The 24,896-nt window shown below is 42.8% G+C and overlaps 1 protein-coding gene across 3 annotated transcripts in view; it reads right to left on the bottom strand.

Annotated features, from left to right (window-relative positions):
* Positions 1-24,896, bottom strand: part of KCNIP3 (potassium voltage-gated channel interacting protein 3) — a 96,518-nt gene that overhangs the window by 10,584 nt on the left and 61,038 nt on the right. For all 3 annotated transcript variants that reach the window (XM_032269493.1, XM_032269491.1, XM_032269492.1), the window contains 2 exons: positions 612-736; positions 127-196 (listed from right to left, as the gene is read on the bottom strand). In XM_032269493.1, coding sequence (XP_032125384.1) covers positions 127-196; positions 612-736 — 195 coding nt within the window. The remainder of the gene's footprint in view (positions 1-126; positions 197-611; positions 737-24,896) is intronic.

Raw genomic sequence — 24,896 nt, 5'->3', positions numbered from 1 at the left:
TCCTGGTTGGCAGTCCCTGTTTCCCACAGGACAGGGGAGCACCAAGCTTCTAGGATGCAAGGGACAGCAGGAGGGTCCCCTCCCTCCACACTGGGACACAGCAGGGCTCCCTGGCCTCGGACTCACCTCCCTGAGGGAAGAACTGTGAGTAAATGAGTTTGAAGGTGTCTTCATCCACCAGGCCCGTGGGACACTCCTGCAGCAGGAAGGCACCCTCTCAGCACTCGGCCACCCCCAGATCCAAGCCCGGCTCCACGGAACTGGCCTTTCTACACCCCCCTGGGGGCTGCCCGCTGCCTGTGGCACTGCTGGGGACCCCTGGCCTGGATTTCAGAAAGCCCAGGTAGGGGTGGGGTGAGAGGGAGCAGGAGTGAATAGGAAGTGAGTGGCTGCTCCCCCATACCTTCCTCCTCTGTACCAGAAGCAGAGACACAGAGGGAGGAACGTGGCAGCCTCAGCAATGCCCATTCTGGGGTGTGCCCCCGCTAGATAGCGTTCCCACAACCTTAGAGGCCCCTGGGATATTTACTTCTCCCTGGCTTGGAGAAGTTTCCTGGTCTCCCTGGGCCAGGGTCTTCAAGGCCTTTCCCAGGGGAATGGGGAACACTCACGTTCTTGAAGCCCCTGTAGAGGGACTGCAGCTCCTTCTTGGTGAACTTAGTTTGGGCCTGCAGTTCGTCCAGCCCCTCTGGCTGGTGGCGCACCGTGGATAGCTCCAGCTCACTGTCGCTGCTATCTGGAGTGGGACACAGACCAGAGAGGGTAAGGCCTATAGCCCTGCTCCTCCATCTTGCTGCAGTGTGGGCAGATGCCAGGGCATGGGATGAAATAGTGGGTGGAGGAACTCTCCTTGCATGACTACCATGTACAGCCACACAGGCTGTGCACTGCACAAACCGAGGGGCTGTGACTGAGTGGCCCATGCAAGAGCTGTGCCTCTGCTTTCCTGCCCACAATAGGGTGGGCCTCCCAGTCGCAGCCCTGGCAGTGTGCCCACCTGTCAGCTAGCTGCACGGCGGGACAAGGTGGGAGCTGCTCTTGTCCTAGAGAGGCATGAACAAGGGGATACAGGAGGCGGAAAGACAGCAAGAAAGGCATGAGGGACCCTTGAACTTCAAGATCCATTTCTAGTCCACTCCTCCACGTGGTCCTCCTTGACTTCCCCCAGGAATGGAGAAGGCACCTCCCTTGGCCCTCAAAGCCTAAGGTGATGCTGTTCAGTTACATTTGGCAGAGGTGCGTCATTCACATCTGGGTAGGAGGCTAGACCTCCAGGGCTGTGGGAGCAGGTATCAGACCTTTTCTTTAAATACACAAAAATGTTAACTATCCATGGCTACCTTTGCAGAGGAGATGCGATTTCAGGTGAATTTACTTTTTTACTTATGATTTAAAAAAACATTTTTCTAATTTCTTTTGGTGTGACATGCATCACTTTTACAATGAAAAATAAAGCTAGGGCTGAAACAGTACTGAGTGACCACACCTTGCTGAGCAGCATCCTCGCATAACTAGAGAGCGCCACCTTCCCACAGACTCAGGACACACGCTCCCCGCTGCACCGTGGCCCCATCTCCCCTGGGCCACACAGAATGGATGGTGGTGATCCATGATCACCCACATGGCTGCTGCTGGCTGCTGCCTCTCCCACTGCACAGCGAGCTTTTAAGGAGCAGCTGTTCTGCACAGCTCGTCCTGTGCCTGTGGTGCCTGGCATGGTGCTGGGCACCGGTACTGTGCTGAGCTTGGTCCATACCCAGGCCTTTCCTGAGAGCGTAGTGGGAAAGACAGCCTGCACTGCCCACTCTCACTAACCACAAGAGTGCCCTGAAAGCCGCTCAGCAATTGTGCTGTTTCCTTGGTCCACACATGCTCCCAGTCTCCAAGGTAACTACTTCATACCTTCCTTCCCTTTAAGTTTCCAGTATCTCCTCCCCCATCTTTATCCTCAGGTTGCTTTCCACTTTCCACTTTCCTGAAAAGATAGAAGCTATGGAGGAAAACTTCCCCAAGCCCTCACCCCACACCTACCCATCCGCCAGCACCTGGCCCAGATGTCTGCACCTCTGCCAGCTCTGTGGCTGATATGTGCCTGCTCCCCGTGAAAGCAAACCTGCCGCATGCGTAGTGGGTCCCGACCCCTCTCATCTACCCACGCAAGTGGTGCCAGCTAGTCTCCCACTCTTTCCTCATTGTCTTTTCCTCTCTTCTGGATCATTCCCATCACCATATAGACATACTGTGGAATCTGGAATCCTTAGTCAAATTAAGTATAGGCAAACCCTGTAAACAAGCATCCCACACTGGGCAAGCATCTCACACAGACTCTTCCCCAGCCGAGGGGCCTGCACAAGGATGCTCACAGCAACAGCATTTTTGGTGGGTGAGTTGGAGGCACCTCAGGGGTCCATGTCAGGCAGAATGGGTAGGCAAAATATGGAGGCTGCATACCCAGGGGAACTGTGCCATGGAGCAAATGTTCACACAGCAGTGTGGATGGATGGATAGTAAGAATCCTTTGATTAAGAGGTCAACTTTTCAGACTGGATGGAAAAGCAAGATTCAACTATATGCTGTTTACAAGAAGGATACTCCTAATACAGACAGATTTAGGCCAGGCGCTGTGGCTCACACCTGTAACTCCAGCACTTTGGGAGGCCAAGGTGGGTGGATCACCTGAGGTCAGGAGTTTGAGACTACCCTGGCTAACACGGTGAAACTCCGTCTCTACTAAAAACACAAAAATGAGCCAGATGAGGTGGCGGGCGCCTGTAATCCCAGCTACTCAGGAGGCTGAGGCAGAAGAATCGCTTCAACCCAGGAGGCAGAGGTTGCAGTGAACTGAGATCATGCCATTGTACTCCAGCCTGTGTGACAGAGCCTGAGACTCCATCTCAAAAACAAAAAATAAAAACAAAAACAAACAACCAAAAAAACAATGGAAAAACATTAAGAAAGCTGGATGTTTTATAATAATATAAGGATTAATTCATCAAGAAGACAGAATAATCTGAAATAGACATTACCTAGTAACAGAGCTTTTAAATACTTGAGGCAAAAAATACAGAGAGAAAACTAATTAAGCCACAATCATAACTGGAAGATTTTAGCATCCTTTTCCAGTAAATGGTATGACAAGTGGTGATATAAAAGATTTGAAAAACACCATCAACCAGTTTGACCTAATGAATATTATAGAACACTGTATAGTTAGTTGTAGACTACACATTCTTTTCAAGAGCATGCCTGTGGTTACCAAGATATATCAGATGCTGAAACACAGACTCTTACCACAATGGTATTAAGTTAAAATTCAGAAAAAGATATTTAGAAAATCTCAAGTAGTTGGAAATAAACAATACATTTCTAATTAGCTCATAGGTCAGAGATTACACTGCAAGGTGATCACATTTTGAGATATTTTGAATTGAATGATTAAAAAAACAGCATATCAAAATTTGCCGGAAGCAGGTAAAGCTGTGCTTAGATGGAAATTTATTGCTTTCAATTCCTTTATTAGAAAAGAAGATAGGTGTAAAAGCGATGACGTAAGCTTCTATATCGAAAAGTCAGAATCTAAAAAATGCCCAACAAATTAAATTCAAAGTAAAAAGAAGAAAGAACATAATAAAAATAAGAGTAGAAATCAATGACAGGCTGGGTGCGGTGGCTCACACCTGTAATCCCAGCACTTTGGGAGGCCAAAGTGGGTGGATCACTCGAGGTCAGGAGTTTGAGACTAGCCTGGCCAACATGGCAAAACCCTGTCTCTATTAAAAATACAAAATACAAAAAAAAAAAAAAATAGCTGGGTGTGGTGGCGCATGCCTGTCATCCCAGCTACTTGGGAGAGTGGGGTGTGAGAATCACTTGAGCCCAGGAGGTCGGAGCTTGGAGTCAGCTGAGATCGCACCACTGCACTCCAGCCTGAGCAAGAGTGAGACTTCGTCTCAAAAAAAAGAAAGAAAGAAAAAGAAAGAAAGAAAGAAAGAAAGAAAGAAAGAAAGAAAAAGAAAGAAAGAAAGAAAATCAATGACAAATATAAGCATAGAGGCAAACCTTATGATAAAGTCATTAAGAAACTCAAAAGTCATAGACTGGAAAAACATATCACCAGTACACGTATCTGTCAAAGGACTCATTTCCAGAATACACAATAAACTTCTACAAATGAACTTAATAAGACCAATAACTCAATTTTTTTAAGCGATGGGGTCTCACTCTGTTGCCCAGGCAGGAGTGCAGTGGCTACTCACAGGGGCGATCCCACTACTGATCAGTACAGGAGTTTTGACCTGCTCCATTTCCGACCTGGGCCAGTTCACCCCTCCTTAGGCAACCTGGTGGTCTCCTGCTCCTGGGAGGTCACCATATTGATGCCAAACTTAGTTCGGACACCCGACTGGCACAGCGCACTACAAACCAGAACTCCTGGCCTCAAGTGATCCTCCTACCTCTGCCTCCCAAGTAGCTGGGACTACAGGCACGTGCCACTGTGCCCAGCATAACTCAATTTTTTAATTAGGCAAAAGACAAGGACACTTCACAAAAGAAGATATACAACTGGCCAATAAGCATAGGAAAAGGTGCTTGACAGCATTAATCATCAGAGAAATTCAGGTGACCCAATGCGAAATGCAAAATATCCAACCATCTATTGTCTCAAAAAGACCAATAACACTAAATGTTGGTGAGGATGTGGAGCAACTGGAACTCCAATATATTATTGATTTAAGTGTAAACTGGTATAACAGTTCTTCAGAACTCTTTGGCAGTTTCTTATAAAGCTAAAACATACATCAGCCTTATGACTTATTTACCTAGGACAAAAGATATACATCCACAAAAAGACTTATGCAAGTATATTCATAGTAGCTTTATTCATAATAGTCCCAAACTGGCAACTATCTAAACAGAAACATTGAACTGTGGGACATTTATGCAATGGAATATTATTCTCCATTAAAAAAGGATGAACTGTTGATATATGCAACAACATGCACACATTTCAAAAATATTATGCTAAGCAAAAAGCCAGATGTAAAGGAGTTTAAACTGCATGATTCCATTTAACAAAGTTCTACAACAGGCAGCACTAATGCATTGTGAAAGAAAGCGATACAGTGGGCGGTTGTTACAAGGGTGTATATGATCGTCAAAACTCACTGAACTGAACACTGAACATCGGTGCATTTTGTTGTATGTCGATTATAACCAGTTAAGAAGAAAACATGCTGATGACACTTCTCCTTTCAGTTATAACAGGATAGTGAGTGTCAGGCTTACCGTCCCAGTGCAAACAACTTTAACACTGCAAGAAATAAATGAGGAAAATGTTTTCAGCCTTTGGACTATAGCACAGGGGTGCAATTTTTGAAAGCAGGGGAACTGAAGGGAGCTGCATATTCGCCCTGGATATCTGCCTGGAGGTACTTTCTAGACCATGGTACAGGGAGGTGGGGCACATGCCAGGGAGCAGCAGTCTTGCTGAGCTGACAAGTCAGAGATCAGTTTGGGGCTGTTAAGGTGGGGTGGAATTTTCAGAGCAGAGTCCTGGAGAGGAAGAAACTAAAAGAGTGGGCCCAGAAGTCGGAGTGGGGGCCTTGGCCAAGGGCTAGGCTACACATGCTTAGAATGAGATTCTATGAGGCTCAGAGGAGAGCAGCTTTCTGCAAGGGAAGAGGTGGGTAGGGAGACAGAGGGCTGAAAGGACATATGAGAATTCACACAGTGGTGGGAAAACTGGAGTACTGGCTCAGCCAGACTGGATATACCTCCCTAAGCAACTCAGGTGTTAGCTGAAACCCCCAAAAAGCTATGCTTTAGGAGTATGATCACATCCTTGAGTAAGTGCATGTTCTAGATCCAAGGACAAAGTCAAAACAAACCTAATCTAACAGAGCCTACAATAAAATCTGTGGAGATCACGTGGATTGGCCAATAATTTAACTATCATCTGCCAAACTAAAATTTGTTAGCATTTGTATTAAAACAATATAATCCATTCCCTACAATATACCTTTCACAATGTCCAACAAACAATAAAACATAAAAAGACATGAGAAGCAAGAAAGTGTGACCATAATAAAGAGATAAAGCATAAGCAGAATTATTAGACTTTTATGTTTAGAATTATTGGAAAATAACTTTAAAACAACTATCATTAACACTTTGGAAGAAATAAAGAAAAAAAGCATAAAAGATGAGAATCTTAGTAGAAAAATTAAAAACTATAATAAAAGAACCAAATGGAACATCTAAGCAAAACAATACCTAAAATTAAAAATTCACTTGATGGTCTGAGTGCAGTGGCTCATGCCTGTAATCCGAGCACTTTCAGTGGCTGAGGCAGGTGGATTGCTTGAGCCCAGGAGTTGGAGACCAGCCTGGGCAACATAGCAAGAGCTTGTCTCTACAAAAATTTAGCCAGGCACGGTTGCATGCACCTGCAGTCCAGCTGCTCGGGAGGCCAAGGCGGGAGGGTCACTTGAGCCTGGGAAGCTGAGGCTATAGTGAGCCATGGTCATACCACTGCACTTCAGCCTGGGCAGCAGAGCAAGACCCCATCTCAAAAAAAAGAAATTGAAAAAATTGAAAAAAAAAAAAAAAGAGAAGACATAAATTACCAGTATCAGGAAGGAAATAAGTACCAACCTTCCAGACATTAAAAGGATATAAAGAGGATATTATGAACAAGTCTTCCCACACAAGTTCAACAACTTCTATAAAACGGACCAGTTCCTAAAAAATTATAAACTACCCAAATTCATCCGAGGTGAAAAAGATAACCTGAATAGTCCCAACCAATATTCTTCATAAACATAAATGCAAATTTCTCAACAAAATATTAGCACACTGAATCCTTTGATGTATAAAAAGAATACACCACATCAAGAGGGGTTTTCCAGGAACATGAGGATGATTCAATATTTGAAAATAAATCGATGTAATCCACAATATTAATAATCTAAAAAAAAAAAGCACATGATCGTATCAATTGATGCAGAAAAAGCATTTGACAAAATTCAACAACCATTCATTAAAAATAACTCAGTAAACTGGAAATGAAAGGAAACCTTCCCACCTTAATAAAGCACATTGGGTGGACACGGTGGCTCACATCTGTAATCCCAGCACTGTGGGAGGCTGAGGCGGGCGGATCATGAGGTCAGGAGTTCGAGACCAGCCTGGCCAATACAGTGGCACTGCATCTCTACTAAACATACAAAAAAATGAGCAGGGCATGGTGGTGCATGGCTGTCGTCCCAGCTACTCGGGAGCCTGAGGCAGAAGAATCGCTTGAACCTGGGAGGCGGAGGTTGCAGTGAGCTAAGATGGCGCCATTGCACTCCAGCCTGGTGACAGGGCAAGACTCTGTCTCAAAAAAAAAAAAAAAAAAAAAAGCGTCTACACAAAATATATAGTTAACATCATTCTTAATGGTAAAAGAATGTTTTCCCCACAAGAAAAACAAAAGGTCAATATACAAAAATCAATCACATTTCTATAGACCAGCCGAACAATTAGAAATCAAAATTTAGGCAAAGGTATCTCCTGAATTGCAGTGGCAGTAAGATCCAAGATCCTTACTCCAGTCTTTTTTTATCTTGTTTTGGAGCTAAACAGGGAGAGGGAAGAATGGTGGAAGCTTTTTGTGCTGCCTGGAAGCTGAACTCTGATGACTACATGAAGGCTCATCAAAGGTGTGGGCTTTGCCACTGGGTAGGTGCAAATGTGGCCAAACCACAGTGATAATCAGTCAGGAAGGAGACAAAGTGGTGTTCAGGACTCAAAGCATATTCAATAACACAGAGAAACCACTGCAGATGACAGACATTGTACACTGTTAGGGTACGTCGTTGTTAGTCTTCATGGAGACAAACGTGTTCACATACAGAAATGGAACGGCAAAGACACAAATTTTGTAGGAGAAATTAAGGACAGCAAAATGGCTATGGCTTCCACTAAACATTTTTTCCCACAGGTTTTTAGGGAACACGTGGTGTTTGGTTACATGAGTAAGTTCTTTAGTGCTGATCTGTGAGATCTTGGTGCATCCACCACCCCAGCAGTACACACTGAGCCCAATTTGTAGTCTTTTATCCCTCACCCCTCTCCTACTCTTTCCCTTGAGTCCCCAAAGTCATTGTGTCATTCTTATGCTTTTCGATCCTCACTTTCAGTGATGTAGTTGTTGTCTGCCACTATAAGAAGGCATAGAAAACTAGCTGGTCTGGGACTGGAGAAGATCTTCAATTTTTCTGTTTACTCAAGTATCAGGGCTATTCTGCTATTACAGCACAACTGGTCACTAATTAGAAGGTTATCCCTAGCTTGGAGGTAGAAAATAGTGACTTAAACACTTGTTACTCCAAGTAACTAGCTTAATTTTGTCCGGCAAATTTATCATTTATTTATAATTTGCATTAAAATGTTGAGTCACTTTTTTATACAAAAAAATGGATGGATTTTGTAATTTCCTGTGGAATGCAAATCAAATTAGAATAAAAATCTTACACGCAAATGAAAAAAAAACCCAAAACTTAAAAAAATACCATTTATAATTGCTCATCTCACAAATGAAATACTTAGGTATATATATCTTGCAAAACACATATATAATCTGTATGCCAAAAACTACAAAACGCTGATGAAAGAAATCAGGAAAGATTCCGGATTTGTAATTTTTTTTTTTTTTTACTAGAGGGATCTGTAGCCTTCTCCTTCATTAAACAGTCTTAATAAAATCACCTCTAAGTAAAAAAAAAAAAAAAAAAAAAAAAAAAAAAAAAAAAAAAAAAAAAAAGAAAAGAAAGAAATCAGGAAAGATTCAAATGAGGGAAGAGACATTAACTATGTTCACGGATTGAAAGATTCAATGCTATAAAGATGCCCATTATCTCCAAAATGTTCTACAGAGTTAATACAATTCCTATCAAAATCCCACCCAGAGTTTTTTGTACATATAGACAACATATTCTAAAATTTATCTAGAAAGGCAGTGGAAGTAGAATAGCTAAAATAATTTTGTGAAAGAAGAATAAAGATATTGGCTTTCCTTTTTTTTTTTTTAAGAAGGAGGTTGGCTCCATCACCCAGGCTGGAGTGTGGTGGCATGATCTCAGCTCACTGTAATCTCTGCCTCCAGAGTTCAAGTGATTGTAGTGCCTCAGTCTCCCAAGTAACTGGGACTACAGGCACGCACCACCACACCCGGCTAGTTTTTGTATTTTTAGTAGAGACGGGGTTTCACCATGTTGGCTAGGCTAGTCTCAAACTCCTGACCTCAGGAGTTCCTAAGTGATCCATCCACCTCAGCCTCCCAAAATACTGGGATTACAGAGATATTGTTAAATAAAAAGGTAAGCACAGACTGGGAGAAAATAATATATTTTTGAATTGTATATCTAATAAAGGATGTCCAGAATATATAAAGAAGTCTCAAAACTCAGCAGTAAGAAGTCAAAGAACCCAAATCAGTAAATGTCAAAAAACCTAATCAAACACCTCACTATAGAGGATACAGGGCTGGTAAATAACCACTAAAAAGAGGATTAACATTATTTTCTATTAAGGAAATACAAATTAAAAACTCAACAAAACACTACTATATACCTATCAGAATTGCTTACGTAACAAATATTGACAATGGCGGGTGCTGGGGGAGGCAGAGCAATGGGAACCGCTATATGTTGCTGGCGGCAGTGAGGAGTGGTAATACCACACTGGAAATCATCCTGGCACTTTCTTATAAAGATGCTCTTCCCATAAGACCCAGAAATCCCACTCCTGGTTATTTACCCAAATGAAATGAAAGCTACCATATTCACAAAATAACTTTAGGCAAATGTTTAGAGCAATTTTATTCAAAATTGTCCCAAACTGTAAATAACCCAAATGCCCTCCGATCGGTGAGTGGATAAACTGTGGTACATCACACAAGGGATGATACTCAGAAATAATACGGAACAAACTCCTGACACATGCAAAACATGAATGAATTGCACATGCAATGACATGAGAGAGTCCAGACTCGAGAGGCAGATTGGGTATGACCACATTTATGGGACATTCTGGAAAAGAAAAAAATTACAGAAAATTATAGGGAAACGGAACAGATCAGTCGGTGCCTGGGGGTTGGCTACCAAAGAGGCGGCATTTTTTTGTGGTGATGACACTGCTCTATATCTTAGCCGGGTGTGGTGGTGCGTGCCTGTAGTCCTAGCTGTCAGGAGGCTGAGGTGGGAGGACTGCTTGAGCACAGGAGTTCAAGGCTGCCTTGAGATATGATCACACTACTGCACTCCAACCTGGACAACCGAGTGAGACCCCATCTCCAAAAAGTAAGTAAATAAAATTAAAATAAATTGTTCTGCATCTTGACTGTGGTAATGGTTATATGACTTTGCATGTGTCAGCATTCATAGAATGGCACAACCAAAATGGTAAATTTTACATTAATTTAAATTAGAAAAAGTTTAAAGAAAAATAAAAATACTTACCTATGGGGAGGAGGGAAATGGGGGAGGAAAAGGGGCAGAACAAAGGAGATGCTGTAAATGGGTCAAGGCTGATGATAACCATGAGCTACAGAGTAGGATAAACTTAATCCTCTTTCCTGAGGGCCACGAAAGAAAATAAGACAAAAACTCCAGACCTGCTGCTATTTCTTCCATTAAAAACAACAAAACTCCTTGCCCGTATTTTCCCCTAGGCCTTTTTCTCACCTCCTGTAACTCGCTGCCTTCACTTCCTCTCTTCCTGTTCTCCCTTGAACTTACTCCACTCCAAGAAAACGGCTCTTACAAGGATCATGGATGTTCTCCATGTGGTTAATATTGTAATTTTGATTAAAAAATGACATAAGGGGCCAGATGTGGTGGCTCATGCCTGTAATCCCAGCATTTTGGGAGGCCAAAGTGGGTGGATCACCTTGAACTACTGAGGTCAGGAGTTTAAGACCAGCCTACAACATGGCGAGATGCCATCTCTACTAAAAATACAAAAATTAGCTGGGCACAGTGGCACATGGCTGTAATCCCAGCTACTGGGGAAGTTGAGGCAGGAGAATCACTTGAACCACGGAGATGGAGGTTGTGATGAGCTGAGATCATGCCACTGCACTCCAGCTTTGGTGACTCCATCTCAAAAAAAAAAAAAAAATGACATAAAGGCAAGATGTTAATCTATTCTTGTGTTGCTATAAAGAAATACCTGAGACAAAGTAATTTATTTATTTATTTATTTTTGAGATGGAGTCTCTCTCAGTGTCGCCCAGGCTGTAGTGCAGTGGCACGATCTTGGCTCACTGCAATCTCTGCCTCCTGGGTTCAAGCAATTCTCCTGCCTCAGCCTTCTGAGTAGCTGGGACTACAGGCGTGCCAGCTATTTTTTTTTGTATTTTTAGTAGAGACAGGGTTTCACTGTGTTGGCCAGGATGGTCTCGATCTCCTCACCTCGTGATCTGCCCACCTTGGTTTCCCAAAGTGCTGGGATTACAGGCATGAGCCACTGTGCCCGGCCAAGACTAGGTAATTTTTTATTTTGAGACAGGATCTCATTCCGTTGTCCAGGCTGGAGCGCAGTGGTGCAATCCCAGCTCACTACAGCCTTCCAGGCTCAGGTGATCCTCCCATCTCAGTCTCCCAAGTAGCTGAGACTACAGGCATGCACCACTATAATCAGCTAATTTTTTGTATTTATAGTAGAGACAGGGTTTTGTCATGTTGCCCAGGCTAGTCTCCAACTCTTGGGCTCAAGTGATCCTCGAGACTACATCACTTACAAAGCAAATAGGTTTATTTCATTCACGGTTCTACCGGATGTGCACAAAGCACAGTGCTGGCATCTGCCTTGAGTAAGGGCCTCTGAAAGCTTCTGATCGTGGTGGAGGGTGAAGGGGAAGCAAGCAGGTCACATGGCAAGAGTGGAAGCAACAGACACAAGGAAGGAGGTGCCAGGCTCTTTAATGTATGATATAAATTGTATAAAGGCCAGATTTCACATAAACTCAGGGAGAGAGCTCACTTATTACCATTAGTATGGTGCTAGGCCATTCAGGAGGGATCTGCACCCGTGATCCAGTACTTCCCACTAGTCCCCACCTCCAACACTGGGGATTACATTTCCACATGAGATTTGGAGGGGAGAAACAGCCAAACCATATCAGACAACGCAAGAGTGAACAACATATGCCTATGCCACTTTTGAACAGAGATGCAAAACCCTAAACCAAATGTTAGGTAAATGAAGCCAATGGCATTTTTTAAAAAGTACATTATGATCAAGAAGAATTTATCTGGAAGAACATAAAGAGGAAAAATTACATGAAAATCTTAATCCAGAAAGGGCATTTGATAAGATTCCATGTCTATTTATAATTAAAATAAACGATAACAAAAAACCTCTCAGCAAACCAGGAGTCAAAGGGAAGTTCTTTAAGTTGCTTTGCGTATACCTGTAAATCACATGTTTACAAAACAATTTACAGAAAATGTTGGATTTAATGGCAAAAGCTTAGACATACTTTAATATTTGGGACAAGTTTGGCCATAGTCACCAGTAATCAATGTCCTGCCAATGCTCCTAAGAAATTTAGAAAAGAAATAAATAGTATAAGAATTAGGAAGTAAAGGATAAAATTAACATTATTTAGATGATATGGTCCCTAGAGGGACTCAAAGAATCAACACACATGGGAGTTCAGTAAGGTTGCCAGATACAAGATTAATCAATACAAAAATCAATAGCAGTTCTCTACATCAGTAATAACCATCTAGAAAATATAATTAAAAATACCAAGATAAACACTCCCAATAGCAATAAAACTAAAGAGTAACTCTAAGTACTAATTAAAAACTCAAAGGACCTCTACACAGACAGACATTCTGAATATATGAGACATTCCATCTTATGGCCACATAATATAAGAATGTCATTTCTCCCCAAAGTAATCTGTAAGTAAATTCCACGCAATTCCAATAAAAAAATCCAGTTGGACTTTTTTGAAAAGCTTGATAAAACTTACACTGAAATGTATATGGAGAAATAAAAAATTCATAAAAACCTGAAAGGAAAGAATAACAAGAAGGGGTTTCTATCAGATACTAGTACATGTCATATAGTCACTGTAATAAAAATTGGATGGTTGGTACGAGGACAGCCGTACCAACAAACAGACCAGAAAAGTAAAAAAGAGATGAAGGTCTAGGAGGGAATTTCATGAAAGTTATGGGAAAAAAGGCCAGAGTGTTTAGCAGATGGTGTTAGGAAAACTGGATCATCATATAAGAAAATAAATCTAGATTTCTTCCACATCCCACATGCAAAAGTAGGCTCCAGGTGCATTAGAGACCCCAGTGTGAACAGTAAATGATACAGCTCTAATAAAATGGAAAGGAGCCTCTTGTTAACCTAAGGTTGTGGACAGATTTCTTAAAACGTCAAAAGCTCAAACCACAAAGGAAAAAAACGGATGAATCTGATTACGTCAAAATTAAAGATTTCTGTTCAACAAAGTTGACTGAGATACTCAATGGAATAGAACAAGATAGTGTGCAGTGTTCACAAATGACAAAAGAGAAATGTCTAGAGCAGGTATTAGCAGAAAAGGAAACCAGAAAGATGGATACAAACAAGAAAGGTAGCTCAGTTTCAGTAATAAACAGGAAAACATAAATTAGCATGAGAATGCAGTGCCTCCTAGAGTGCTAAAATAATAATAATGAAAAAGTAAGTCTTTCTGGCAAAGATGTAGATCAATGGTAATTCTGAAACACTCTAGTACAGGGGTCCTCAACTCCCCGGGCCAAGGACCAGCAGTAGTCAGTGGCCTGTTAGGAACCTGCAGAGCAGGAGGTGAACGGCAGGTGAGCAAATGAAGCTTCATCTGTATCTACAGCTGCTCCCCACTGCTAGCATCACCGCCTGAGCTTCGGTCAGATCAGCAGTGGCATTACATTCTCAGAGGAGCACAAACCCTATTGTGAACCATGCACATGAGGGATCTAGGTTGCACACGCTCCTTATGAGAATTTAACTAATGCCTGATGCCCATTACTATCCCCTCCCCCACAATCATCGGTGGAAAAACTGCCTTCCACAAAACCATTCCCTGGTGCCAAAAAGGTTGGGGACCATGGCTCTAGTGAAAGTGGAAACTAGTACAAACACTGTAGAAACCTATTTGCATTTTTCATAGTAACTATGTATTATATAAATTGTATAAAATTAGCACTGGGCCTAGGGCCCAGGAATCCTCTCCTAGTACATGCTAAATCCCAGTGCCCAGTACAAGAATAGCTATTGGCACATTCTTTAAAACAAGGGTTTGAATCAACCAAACGTCTACCAACCACAGAGTAGATAAATACACTGCGGTCTAGGCCAGGCTCAGTGGCTCACACCTGTAATCCCAGCACTTTGGGAGACTGGGGCCAGAGGATCGCTTGAGCCCAGGAGTTTGAGACCAGCCTGGGCAACATGGTGAAACCCCATCTCTACTAAAAATACAAAAATTATCCAGGTGTGGTGGTGTGTGTCCATGGTCCCAGCTACTCAGGAGGCTGAGGTGGGAGGATCGCTTGAGTCAGGGAGGCGAAAGGCAGCAGTGAGCCATGGTCACACCACTGCACTGTAGCCTGGGTGACACAGTGAGATCCTGTCTCAAAAATAAATAAACAAAAATGAAAAAATATATATATATACAGTGGTATATGCACCTGATGAAATAGTACATGGCAGTGAAAAAAATGAATGAACTATATTAACACACAGCAAGATACATATTGTTGAATGAAAAACAAATCCTAGAAAACCAGTATAAGTCCATTTTTTAATGGAAAATTCAAAGCCAAGAATAACTGAATCCTATATTTATAGGGAAGATAAGAAATAAAATAAGAACAAAAATCAAGGAATGACAAACAGATCTGGCTATAGTAACCTCCACGCGGCTGGGACAGGGAGGATGGGTTCACTGGTATTCATTATGTTATTCTTTATAACTCACATATCAAATACACGTTTATAAGAGGTTAATTGAAATGGTAATTTTCCCAGAGCAAGAGAAAATGAGAGAGCGCGTGGGAGGGGTGAAGAGGAGGCATGAACAGACACCTCTGATCTGGATTAAACCCTGGATGCTCGGGCAACAAACAGTGGACACCAATCCCAGGAGAAAAGGTCAGAGAATGTGCAAAGGCAACTGACAGAGGGGGAAGCTGGGAAGGCCAACAGGCACATACAGAGGTATTCAAAATTATTAGTATGAAAAATGCAGAGGACAATGAGAAAAAAATGTTACTCATTTAACTTGCCAAACCTGAAAGCTATTTGAAGTCAAGCCTTGGTCAGGGATGTGGGCAGTTTCTCCCCTGAGTTCCGGGCTCACTGGTGTCCTTGCCATCTGCACTGGCTGTCAGGGAGGTTTCTAATGGGCCATGTCCCAGGTGAGCTCCTGAGCTTCCCTGTAAACCTGCTCCGCCCACAGCTTCCCCCGCTCAGCTGAGGCAACTCTAACTGAGCTGGAGCTCCAGAGGGGCACACACTCAACCCGTGTGCAAATCCTGCCAGCTCTGCTTTCAACATGTGTTCTGCCTCTGACCGCTCCCCTCCCTCCACCCAGGCCCAAGGCTTCTACTCTGGACCCTGTTAGTCTGTTCTTCAAATAGTGCCAGAGGAAGCTGCTGTAAACATAACACACATGCCTCTGCTCAACAACCTCCCCTAAGCTCTCAGGATAAAATTCAAAGTCCTTAAATGGCCAGTAAGTGTCCCCAGCCCCTCAGCTCTGACCTCATCTCCCATGTCTCTCCCTTCAGTCCCTCCACCTTAGCCATGTGGGTGCCCCTCAAACCCACCAGGCACACTCTCTCCATAGGGCTCCCCAGTTGCTGGCTTCTGCTCAAATGTCACCTCCTCCTTAGAGGAACATTTCCATTTATCTCTATCCCCCATCTGTTTCTCTCTTCATTTGGCTATCACTCCCTGGCATGTGCAGATTTCTGTTTACTAGTGCTATGGATTGAATTGTGTCCCCTTAAATTAACCATTGAAGCCCTAACCCCCAATGTGACTGTATTTGGAGATAACCAAATAACCAGAAAACCTCCTTAGGAGGTAACCAAGGTTACATGAGGTCACAAGGTTGGGCCCTAATCCCATAGGATTGGTAGCCTTACAGGAAGAGTAAGAGAAACAGCTGTCTCTGCCTCCACATGTATGCAGTGATAGGACACATGAAGACAGAGCAAGAAGACAGCTGTCTGCACACCAGGAAAAGAGCCCTCACCAGAAACTGACCCTACTGGCACCCTGTTCTCAGATTTTCTTTCCAGAGCTGGGAGAAATACATTTCTGTTGTTTAAGTCCTCCAGTCTGTGTTATTTTGTTATGGCAGCTGGATAAGACTAAGATACCTGGTTTATTGTTGGTCTCTCCCTCTACAGGGTGACCGCAGCAGGGATTCAGGTCTCCTCACTGCCGTACCCAGCCCTGGAACAGTGCCTGTGCATGGGAGGTGCTCTGGAACACACGCTGGGTAGGATCTTCCCAGCTATGTTCCCGAGGTGACTTTATGGATTACTGGTGTGGGCTTTAATTTCAATGTCTCTAGGCAGAGCCTGCCTCCTGCATATGGTCCCAGGCCCCAACATTCCCTGATGTTTACACCTGTTGGGCACAGAGTGGGTGGGAGAATCAGAGAAAGAGAGATAATATTCCAAGACTCAGGTCCAGCAACAGCAGGTGAAATGGGATCAAGGGTGCCCGAGCAGGGAGGCTAAGGTGAGCCAAGGCACATGTGGGCACAAGAGGCACTGAAGGGCCCAAAGCAGAGAAAGGGTTTTCTGATTTCCACTCCAGAATGGCCACTCTGGCCACAGGGTGTCACAGTGAAGTGAAGAGAATGAAGTGAAGGGAACTGGCAGGAGGTGTCAGGAATGAAGAAGCCAGAGTTTCGAGCTGCTGACTCAACCAGGGGAGAGCAGGCAGAGTCCAGAATGACCTGCATTTCTGACCTGGGAAACTGGATGACTGCTGGTGTCATCCACCAAGACATGAAAGATAAAATTACCCAGAAATGGAAGATAAGGCAAGAAGATGGCTGCATGGCTTTTCAGCGTAACACTGGAACACTGTCTATAGGAAACCTGGACTTTTTACTATTGATCAGGGCTCCAGCTCGGTATGTTTAGATGGTAACTTGTAGAAGACTGCTCAGGCCAAAATGGTGATGCCAACGAAGTCAACCATTCCCCAGCGTGGCCCTCCTCCTCCTTCTTCAGGGGCTAGTCCTGGGCCACCTCCCCTCCATCAAGGTGCCCATTTGCTGTGGTTTAAATATTTGTCCCCTCCAAAACTCATGTAGAAATTTAGTCACCACTGGCTGATTGCTGGCAAGATGGCCAAATAGGAACAGCTCTGGTCTGCAGCTCCCAGCAAGACTGACACAGAAGGCGGGTGATTTCTGCATTTCCCACTGAGGTACTCTGCTCATCTCATTGGGACTGGTTGGACAGTGGGTAGAGCCCATGGAGGGTGAGCTGAAGCGGGTGGGACACCAGCTTACCCGGGAAGCACAAGGGGTCGGAGAACTCCCTCTCCTAGCCAAAGGAAGCCATTAGGGACTGCACAGTGCACTCTGGCCCAGATACTGCGCTTTTCCCATAGTCTTGACAACCCGCAGACCAGGAGATTCCTTCCAGTGCCTACCCCACCAGAGCCCTTGGTTTCAAGCACAAAACTGGGCGGCCATTTGGGCAGACACCAAGCTAGCTGCAGGAGGTTTTTTTCCATAACCCAGTGGTACCTGGAATGCCAGCAAGACAGAACCGTTCACTCCAGAAAGGGGGCTGAAGCCAGAAAGCCAAGTGGCCTGGCTCAGAGGGTCCCACCCCCACAGAGCCCAGCAAGCTAAGATCCACTGACTTGAAATTCTTGCTGCTAGCACAGCAATCTGAGCTCGACCTGGGATGCTCGAACTTGGTTGGGGGAGGGGCATCTGCCATTGCTGAGGCTTGAGTAGGTGGTTTTCCCCTCGCAGTATAAACAAAACCACTGGGAATTTAGAACTGGGTGGAGCCCACCACAGCTCAGCCAGGCCACTGGGGCCAGACTGCTTCTCCTCTCTGGGCAGGTCATCTCTGAAAAAAAGGCAGCAGCCCCAGTCAGGGACTTATAGATAAAACTCCCATCTCCCTGGGACAGAGCACCTGGGGAAAGGGGTAGTTGTGGGCACAGCTTCAGCAGACTTAAACGTCCCTGCCTGACAGCTCTGAAGAGAGCAGTGGATCTCCCAGAACAGTGTTTAAGCTCTGATAAGGAACAGACTGCTTCCTCAAGTGGGTCACTGACCTCCGTGTATCCTGACTGGGAGACACTTCCCAGCAGGGGCTGACAGACACCTCATACAGAAGAGCTCTGGCTGGCACCTGGTGGGTGCTACTCCTGGACGAAGGTTCCAGAGGAAGGGACAGGCAACAATCTTTGCTGTTTAGCAGCCTCTGCTAGTGATACCCAGGCAAACAGTATCTGGAGTGGACCTCCAGCAAGCTCCAGCTGACCTGCAGCAGAGAGGCCTGACTGTTAGAAGGAAAACTAACAAACAGAAATGAATAGTGCCAACATCAACAAAAAAGGACATCTACCCAGAGACTCCATCCAAAGGTCACCGACTTCAAAGACCAAAGGTAGATAAATCCACGAAGATGGGGAGAACCCAGTGCAAAAATTTTGAAAATTCCAAAAACCAAAATGTCTCTCCATCTCCAAAGGATCACAACTCCTCACCAGCAAGGGAACAAAACTAGATGGAGAACGAGTTTGATGAATTGACAGAAGTAGGCTTCAGAAGGTGGGTAATAAACTCTTTCAAGCTAAAGGAGAATATCCTAAACCAATGCAAGGAAGCTAAGAACCTTGAAAAAAGGTTAGACGAATTGCTAACTGGAATAACCAGTTTAGAGAAGAACATAAATGACCTGACAGAGCTGAAAAACAGCACGAGAACTTTGTGAAGCATATACAAATATCAATAGCTGAATTGATCAGGTGGAAGAAAGGATATCAGAGATAGAATATCAATTCAATAAAATAAAGAAGAAGACAAGATTAGAGAAAGAAGAGTGAAAAGAAATGAACAAAGCCTCCAAGAAATATGGGACTATGTGAAAAGACCAAATCTACATTTGATTGATGTACCCTTTCAGGGTAGTATGGAACCAAGTTGGGAAACACTCCAGGATATCCCAGGAGAACTTCCCCAACCTAGCAAGGCAGGGCAACATTGAAATTCAGGAAATACAGAGAACACCACAAAGACACTCCTCTAGAAGAGCAACCCCATGACACATAATTGTCAGATTCACCAAGGCTGAAATGAAGCAAAAAATGTTAAGGGCAGCCAGAGAAGCCCATCAGACTGACAGCAGATCTCTCAGCAGAAACCCTACAAGCCAGAAGAGAGTGGGGGCCAATATTCAACATTTTCAAAGAAAAGAAATTTCAACCCAGAATTTCATATCCAGCCAAACTAAGCTTCATAAGCAAAAGATAAATAAAATCCTTTACAGACAAACAAATGCTGAGAGATTTTCTCACCACCAGGCCTGCCTTACAAGAGCTCCTGAAGGAAGCACTAAACATGGAAAGGAACAACCAGTACCAGCCACTGCAAAAACATACCAAATTTTAAAGACCATCGACACTATGAAGAAACTGCATCAACAGGCAAAATAACCAGCTAGCATCATAATGACAGGATCAAATTAACATATAACAATATTAACCTAAATGTAAGTGGGCTAAATGCCCCAATTGAAAGATACAGACTGGCAAATTGGATAAAGAGTCAAGACCCATTGGTGTGCTGAACAGGAGACCCATCTCACGTGCAAAGACACATATAGGCTCAAAATAAAGGGATGGAGAAATATTTACCAAGCAAATAGAAGCAAAAAAAGGAAGGAGTTGCAATCCCACTCTCTGATAAAGCAGACTCTAAACCAACAAAGAGACAAAGAAGGGCATTACATAATGGTAAAGGGATCAATGCAACAAGAAGAGCTAACTATCCTAAATATATATGCATCCAATACAGGAGCACCCAGATTCATAAAGCAAGTTCTTGGAGACCTACAAAAAGACTTAGACTCCCACACAATAATTGTGAGAGATTTTAACACCCCACTGTCAATATTAGACAGATCAACAAGACAGAAAATTAACAAGGATAGCCAGGACTTGAACTCAGGTCTAGACCAAGCAGAACTAGTAGACATCTACAGAACTCTCCACCCCAAATCCACAGAATATACATTCTTCTCAGCACCACATCACACTTATTCCAAAATTGACCACATAATTGGAAGTAAAACACTCCTTAGCAAATGCAAAAGAACAGAAATCATAACAAACAGTCTCTCAGACCACAGTGCAATCAAATTAGAACTCAGGATTAAGAAACTCACTCAAATCACACAACTACGTGGAAACTGAACAGCCTTCTCATGAATGACTACTGGGTAAATAATGAAATGAAGGCAGGAATAAAGATGTTCCCCAGTGAGAACAAAGACACAGCATACCAGAATCTCTGGGACACATTTAAAGCAGTATATAGAGGGAAATTTACAGCACTAAAGGCCCACAAGAGAAAGAAGGAAAGCTCTAAAATCGACACCCTAACATCGCAATTAAAAGAACTAGAGAAGCAAGAGCAAACATTCAAAAGCTAGCAGAAGACAAGAAATAACTAAGAGCAGAACTGAAGGAGATGGAGACACGGAAAACTCTTCGAAAAAAAAAATCAATGAATCACGGAGCTTTTTTTTTTTTTTTTAAAGGATCCACAAAATACATAGACTGCTAGCCAGACTAATAAAGGAGAAAAGGGAGAAGAATTAAGTGGACACACAAAAAAATGATAAAGGGGATATCACCACCGATCCCACAGAAATACGAACTACCATCACAGAATACTATAAAAGCCTCTATGCAAATGAACTAGAAAATCTAGCAGAAACATATAAATTCCTGGACACATATACCCTCCCAAGACTAAATCAGGAAGAAGTCAAATCCCTGAACAGACCAATAACAAGTTCTGAAATTGAGGCAGTAATTAATAGCCTACCAACTAGAAAAAATCCAGGACCAGACAGATTCACAGCTGAATTCTACTAGAAGTACAAAGAGGAGCTGGTACCATTCTTTCTGAAACTATTCCAAACAACAGAAAAAGAGGGAATCTTCCCTAACTCATTTTATGAGGCCAGCATCATCCTGATACCAAAATCTGGCAGAGACACAACAAAAAAAAGAAAACTTCAGGTGAATATGCCTGATGAACATCAATGCGAAAATCCTCAATAAAACACTGGCAAACTGAATCCAGCAGCACATCAAAAAGCTTATCCACCATGATCACGTCAGCTCCATCCCCGGGATGCAAGGCTGGTTCAACATACACAAATCAATAAATGTAATCCATCACATAAATAGAGCCAATGACAAAAACCACGATTATCTCAATAGATGCAGAAAAGGCCTTTGACAAAATTCAACAGCCCTTCATGTTAAACACTCTCAATAAACTAGGTATTGTTAGACTGTATCTCAAAATAATTAGAGATATTTATGACAAACCCATAGCCAATATCATAACGAATGGGCAAAATCTGGAAGCATTCCCTTTGAAAACCAGCATAAGACAAGGATGCCCTCTCTCCCCACTCCTATTCAACATAGTATTGGAAGTTCTAGCCAGGGCAATCAGGCAAGAGAAAGAAATAAAGGGTATTCAATCAGGAAAAGAAGAACTCAAATTGTCTCTGTTTGCAGATGACATGATTGTATATTTAGAAAATCCCATCATCTCAGCCCAAAATCTCCTTAAGCTGATAAGCAACTTAGCAAAGTCTCAGGATACACAATCAATGTGTAAAAATCACAAGCATTCCTATACACCAATAACAGAGAGCCAAGTAATGAGTAAACTCCATTCACAATTGCTACAAAGAGAATAAAATACCTAGGAATACAATTTACAAGGGATGTAAAGTATCTCTTCAAGGAGAACTACAAACCACTGTTCAAGGAAATAAGAGGACCCAAACAAATGGAAAAACATACTATGCTCATGGATAGGAAGAATCAACATCGTGAAAATGGCCATTCTGCCTAAAGTAATTTACAGATTCAATGTTATCCCCATCAAGCTAACATTGACTTTCTTCACAGAATTGGAAAAAACTACTTTAAATTTCCTATGGAACCAAACAAGAGCCCACATAGCCAAGATAATCCTAAGCAAAAAGAACAAAGCTGGAGGCATCATGCTACCTGACTTCAAACTATATTACAAGGCTACAGTAACAAAAACAGCATAGTACTGGTACCAAAACAGATCTCTATACCAATGGAACAAACAGAGACCTCAGAAATAATACCACACATCTATAACCATCTGATCTTTGGCAAACCTGACGGGAACAAGCAAAGGGGAAAGGATTCCCTATTTAATAAATGGTGTTGGAAAAACTGGCTAGCCATAAGCAGAAAGCTGAAACTGGATCCCTTCCATATACCTTATACAAAAATTAACTCAAGATGGATTAGACTTTAATGTAAGACCTAAAACCATGAAAACCCTAGAAGAAAACCTAGGCAATACCACTCAGGACATAGGCATGAGCAAAGACTTCATGACTAAAACTCCAAAACTCCAAAAGCAATGGCAACAAAAGCCAAAATTGACAAATGGTATCTAATTAAACTAAAGCGTTTCTGTATAGCAAAAGAAACTATCATCAGAGTGAACAAGCAACCTACAGAATGGGAGAAAATTTTTGCAATCTATCCATCTGACAAAGGGCTAATATCCAGAATCTACAAAGAACTTAAATGATTTACAAGAAAAAAACAAACAACTCCATCAAAAAAGTGGGTAAAGGATATGAACAGAGACATTTCAAAAGAAGACATTTATGCAGCCAATAAATATATGAAAAAAAGCTCATCATCACTGGTTATTAGAAAAATGCAAATAAAACCCACAATGAAATAACATCTCACATCAGTTAGAATGGTGATCATTAAAAAGGAAATAACACATGCTGGAGAGGATGTAGAGAAATAGGAACGCTTTTACACTGTTGGTGGGAGTGTAAGTTAGTAAATTGTGGAAAACAGTGTGGCAATTCCTCAAAGATCTAGAACTAGAAATACCATTTGACCCAGCAATACCATTACTGGGTATATACCCAAAGGATTATTAATCACTCTACTATAAAGACACACACACACATATATTTACTGCAGCACTGTTTACAATTTCAAGACTTGTAACCAACCCAAATGCCCATCAGTGATAGACTAGATAAAGAAAATGTGGAACATATACACATGGAATACTATACAGCCATAAAAAGATGAGTTCATGTCCTTTTGCCAGGACATGGAGGAAGCTGGAAACCATCATTCTCAGCAAATCAAACACAAAGAAACAGAAAACCAAATACCACATATTCTCACTCATAAGTGGGAGTTGGACAATGAGAACACATGGACACTGGGAGGGGAACATCACACACTGGGGCCTGTTGGGGGTTGAGGGTAGTATTAGGAAAGATACCTAATGTAGATAACAGATTGATGGGTGCAGCAAATCACCATGGCATGTGTATACCTATGTAACAAACTTGCACGTTCTGCACATGTCCCCCAGAACTTAAAGTATAATAAAAGAAAGAAAGAAAGAGAAAGAAAGAAAGAAAGAGAGAGAGAAAGAAAAAAAAAAGAAAGAATTAATTTAGTCACTACTGTAGCAGTATTAAGAGTTGGGACCTGTAAGAAGTGTTTAGGTCATGATAACACCATTGTCACAGGAGTGGGTTTGCCCTCTCCTACTTTTTCTCTCTCTCTGTTCTTCTGCCGTGGAATCATGATGCAGTAAGAAGGCCCTCGCCAGATGCTGAGACCCTGATCTTGGACTTCCCAGACTCTGGAACTGTGAGCCAATACATTTCTGTTCATTATAAATTACCCTGTTTGTGGTATTCTGCACAAAACAGCCTAAGACAGAAAACTGGTACTGAGAATGGGGTGTTGTTATAACAAATACTTAAAAGCGTAAAAGTGGTTTTGGAACTGGGTAGTGGGTGAAGGCCGGGAGAATCTGGAGGAGCAGACTAAAAAAATGCCTGTCACCATGAACAGAACATTAAGGGCTCAGAAGAAGAGAAGAGATGTAGAAAAAGTCTGAAACTTCCTGGAGATTAATTAGTGGCTGTGATCAGAATGTTGGCAGAAATACAGGGTGATGAGGTCTCGGAGGGAATTGAGGAATAAGGTATTGGAAACTGGAGGAAAGCCCATCCTTATAATAACAAGGAACTTGGTTGAATTGTGTCCACACCCAGTGGCTTTATGAAAGGCAGATTTTTTTTTCTTTCTTTTTTTTTTTTGACAGAGCCTCACACTGTGGTCTGGGCTGGAGTATGGAAGGCAAAATTAAGAGTGATGAACCGGGATACCCAGCAGAAGAAAATTCTAAGCAAAATATTGAAGGTGCTATGTGACTTCTTTCAATATCATATAGTAAAATGAAAGAAGAAAGAAACGACTTAAAGACAGAACTTATCAGAAAGGCATTTGAGGATCTTCCAGCCTGCCCCTCTCATCACAGGCCCAGAGCTCTAGAAGGGCAGCATGGTTTTAGGGGATGGGCCCAGGGCCCCTCCAAGGGCCTGCTGCCCAGGACTGGCTTTGGGACTCTGTTCCTCACATTCCACTGCAGTGCTCCTTGGCTGCCCCAGCTGTGGCTCAAGTGGTCCTGGGTGTGGCTCAGGCCATGGCTCCAGAGGGTGTAAGCAGTTAGCCTTGGCAGCATCCAGTGG

Source organism: Sapajus apella, unplaced genomic scaffold (genome assembly GCF_009761245.1).
Source record: "Sapajus apella isolate SASKATOON/1434 unplaced genomic scaffold, GSC_monkey_1.0 scaffold193, whole genome shotgun sequence".
Lineage (NCBI taxonomy): Eukaryota > Metazoa > Chordata > Mammalia > Primates > Cebidae > Sapajus > Sapajus apella.
This window is presented reverse-complemented; position numbering and strand designations above follow the sequence as displayed.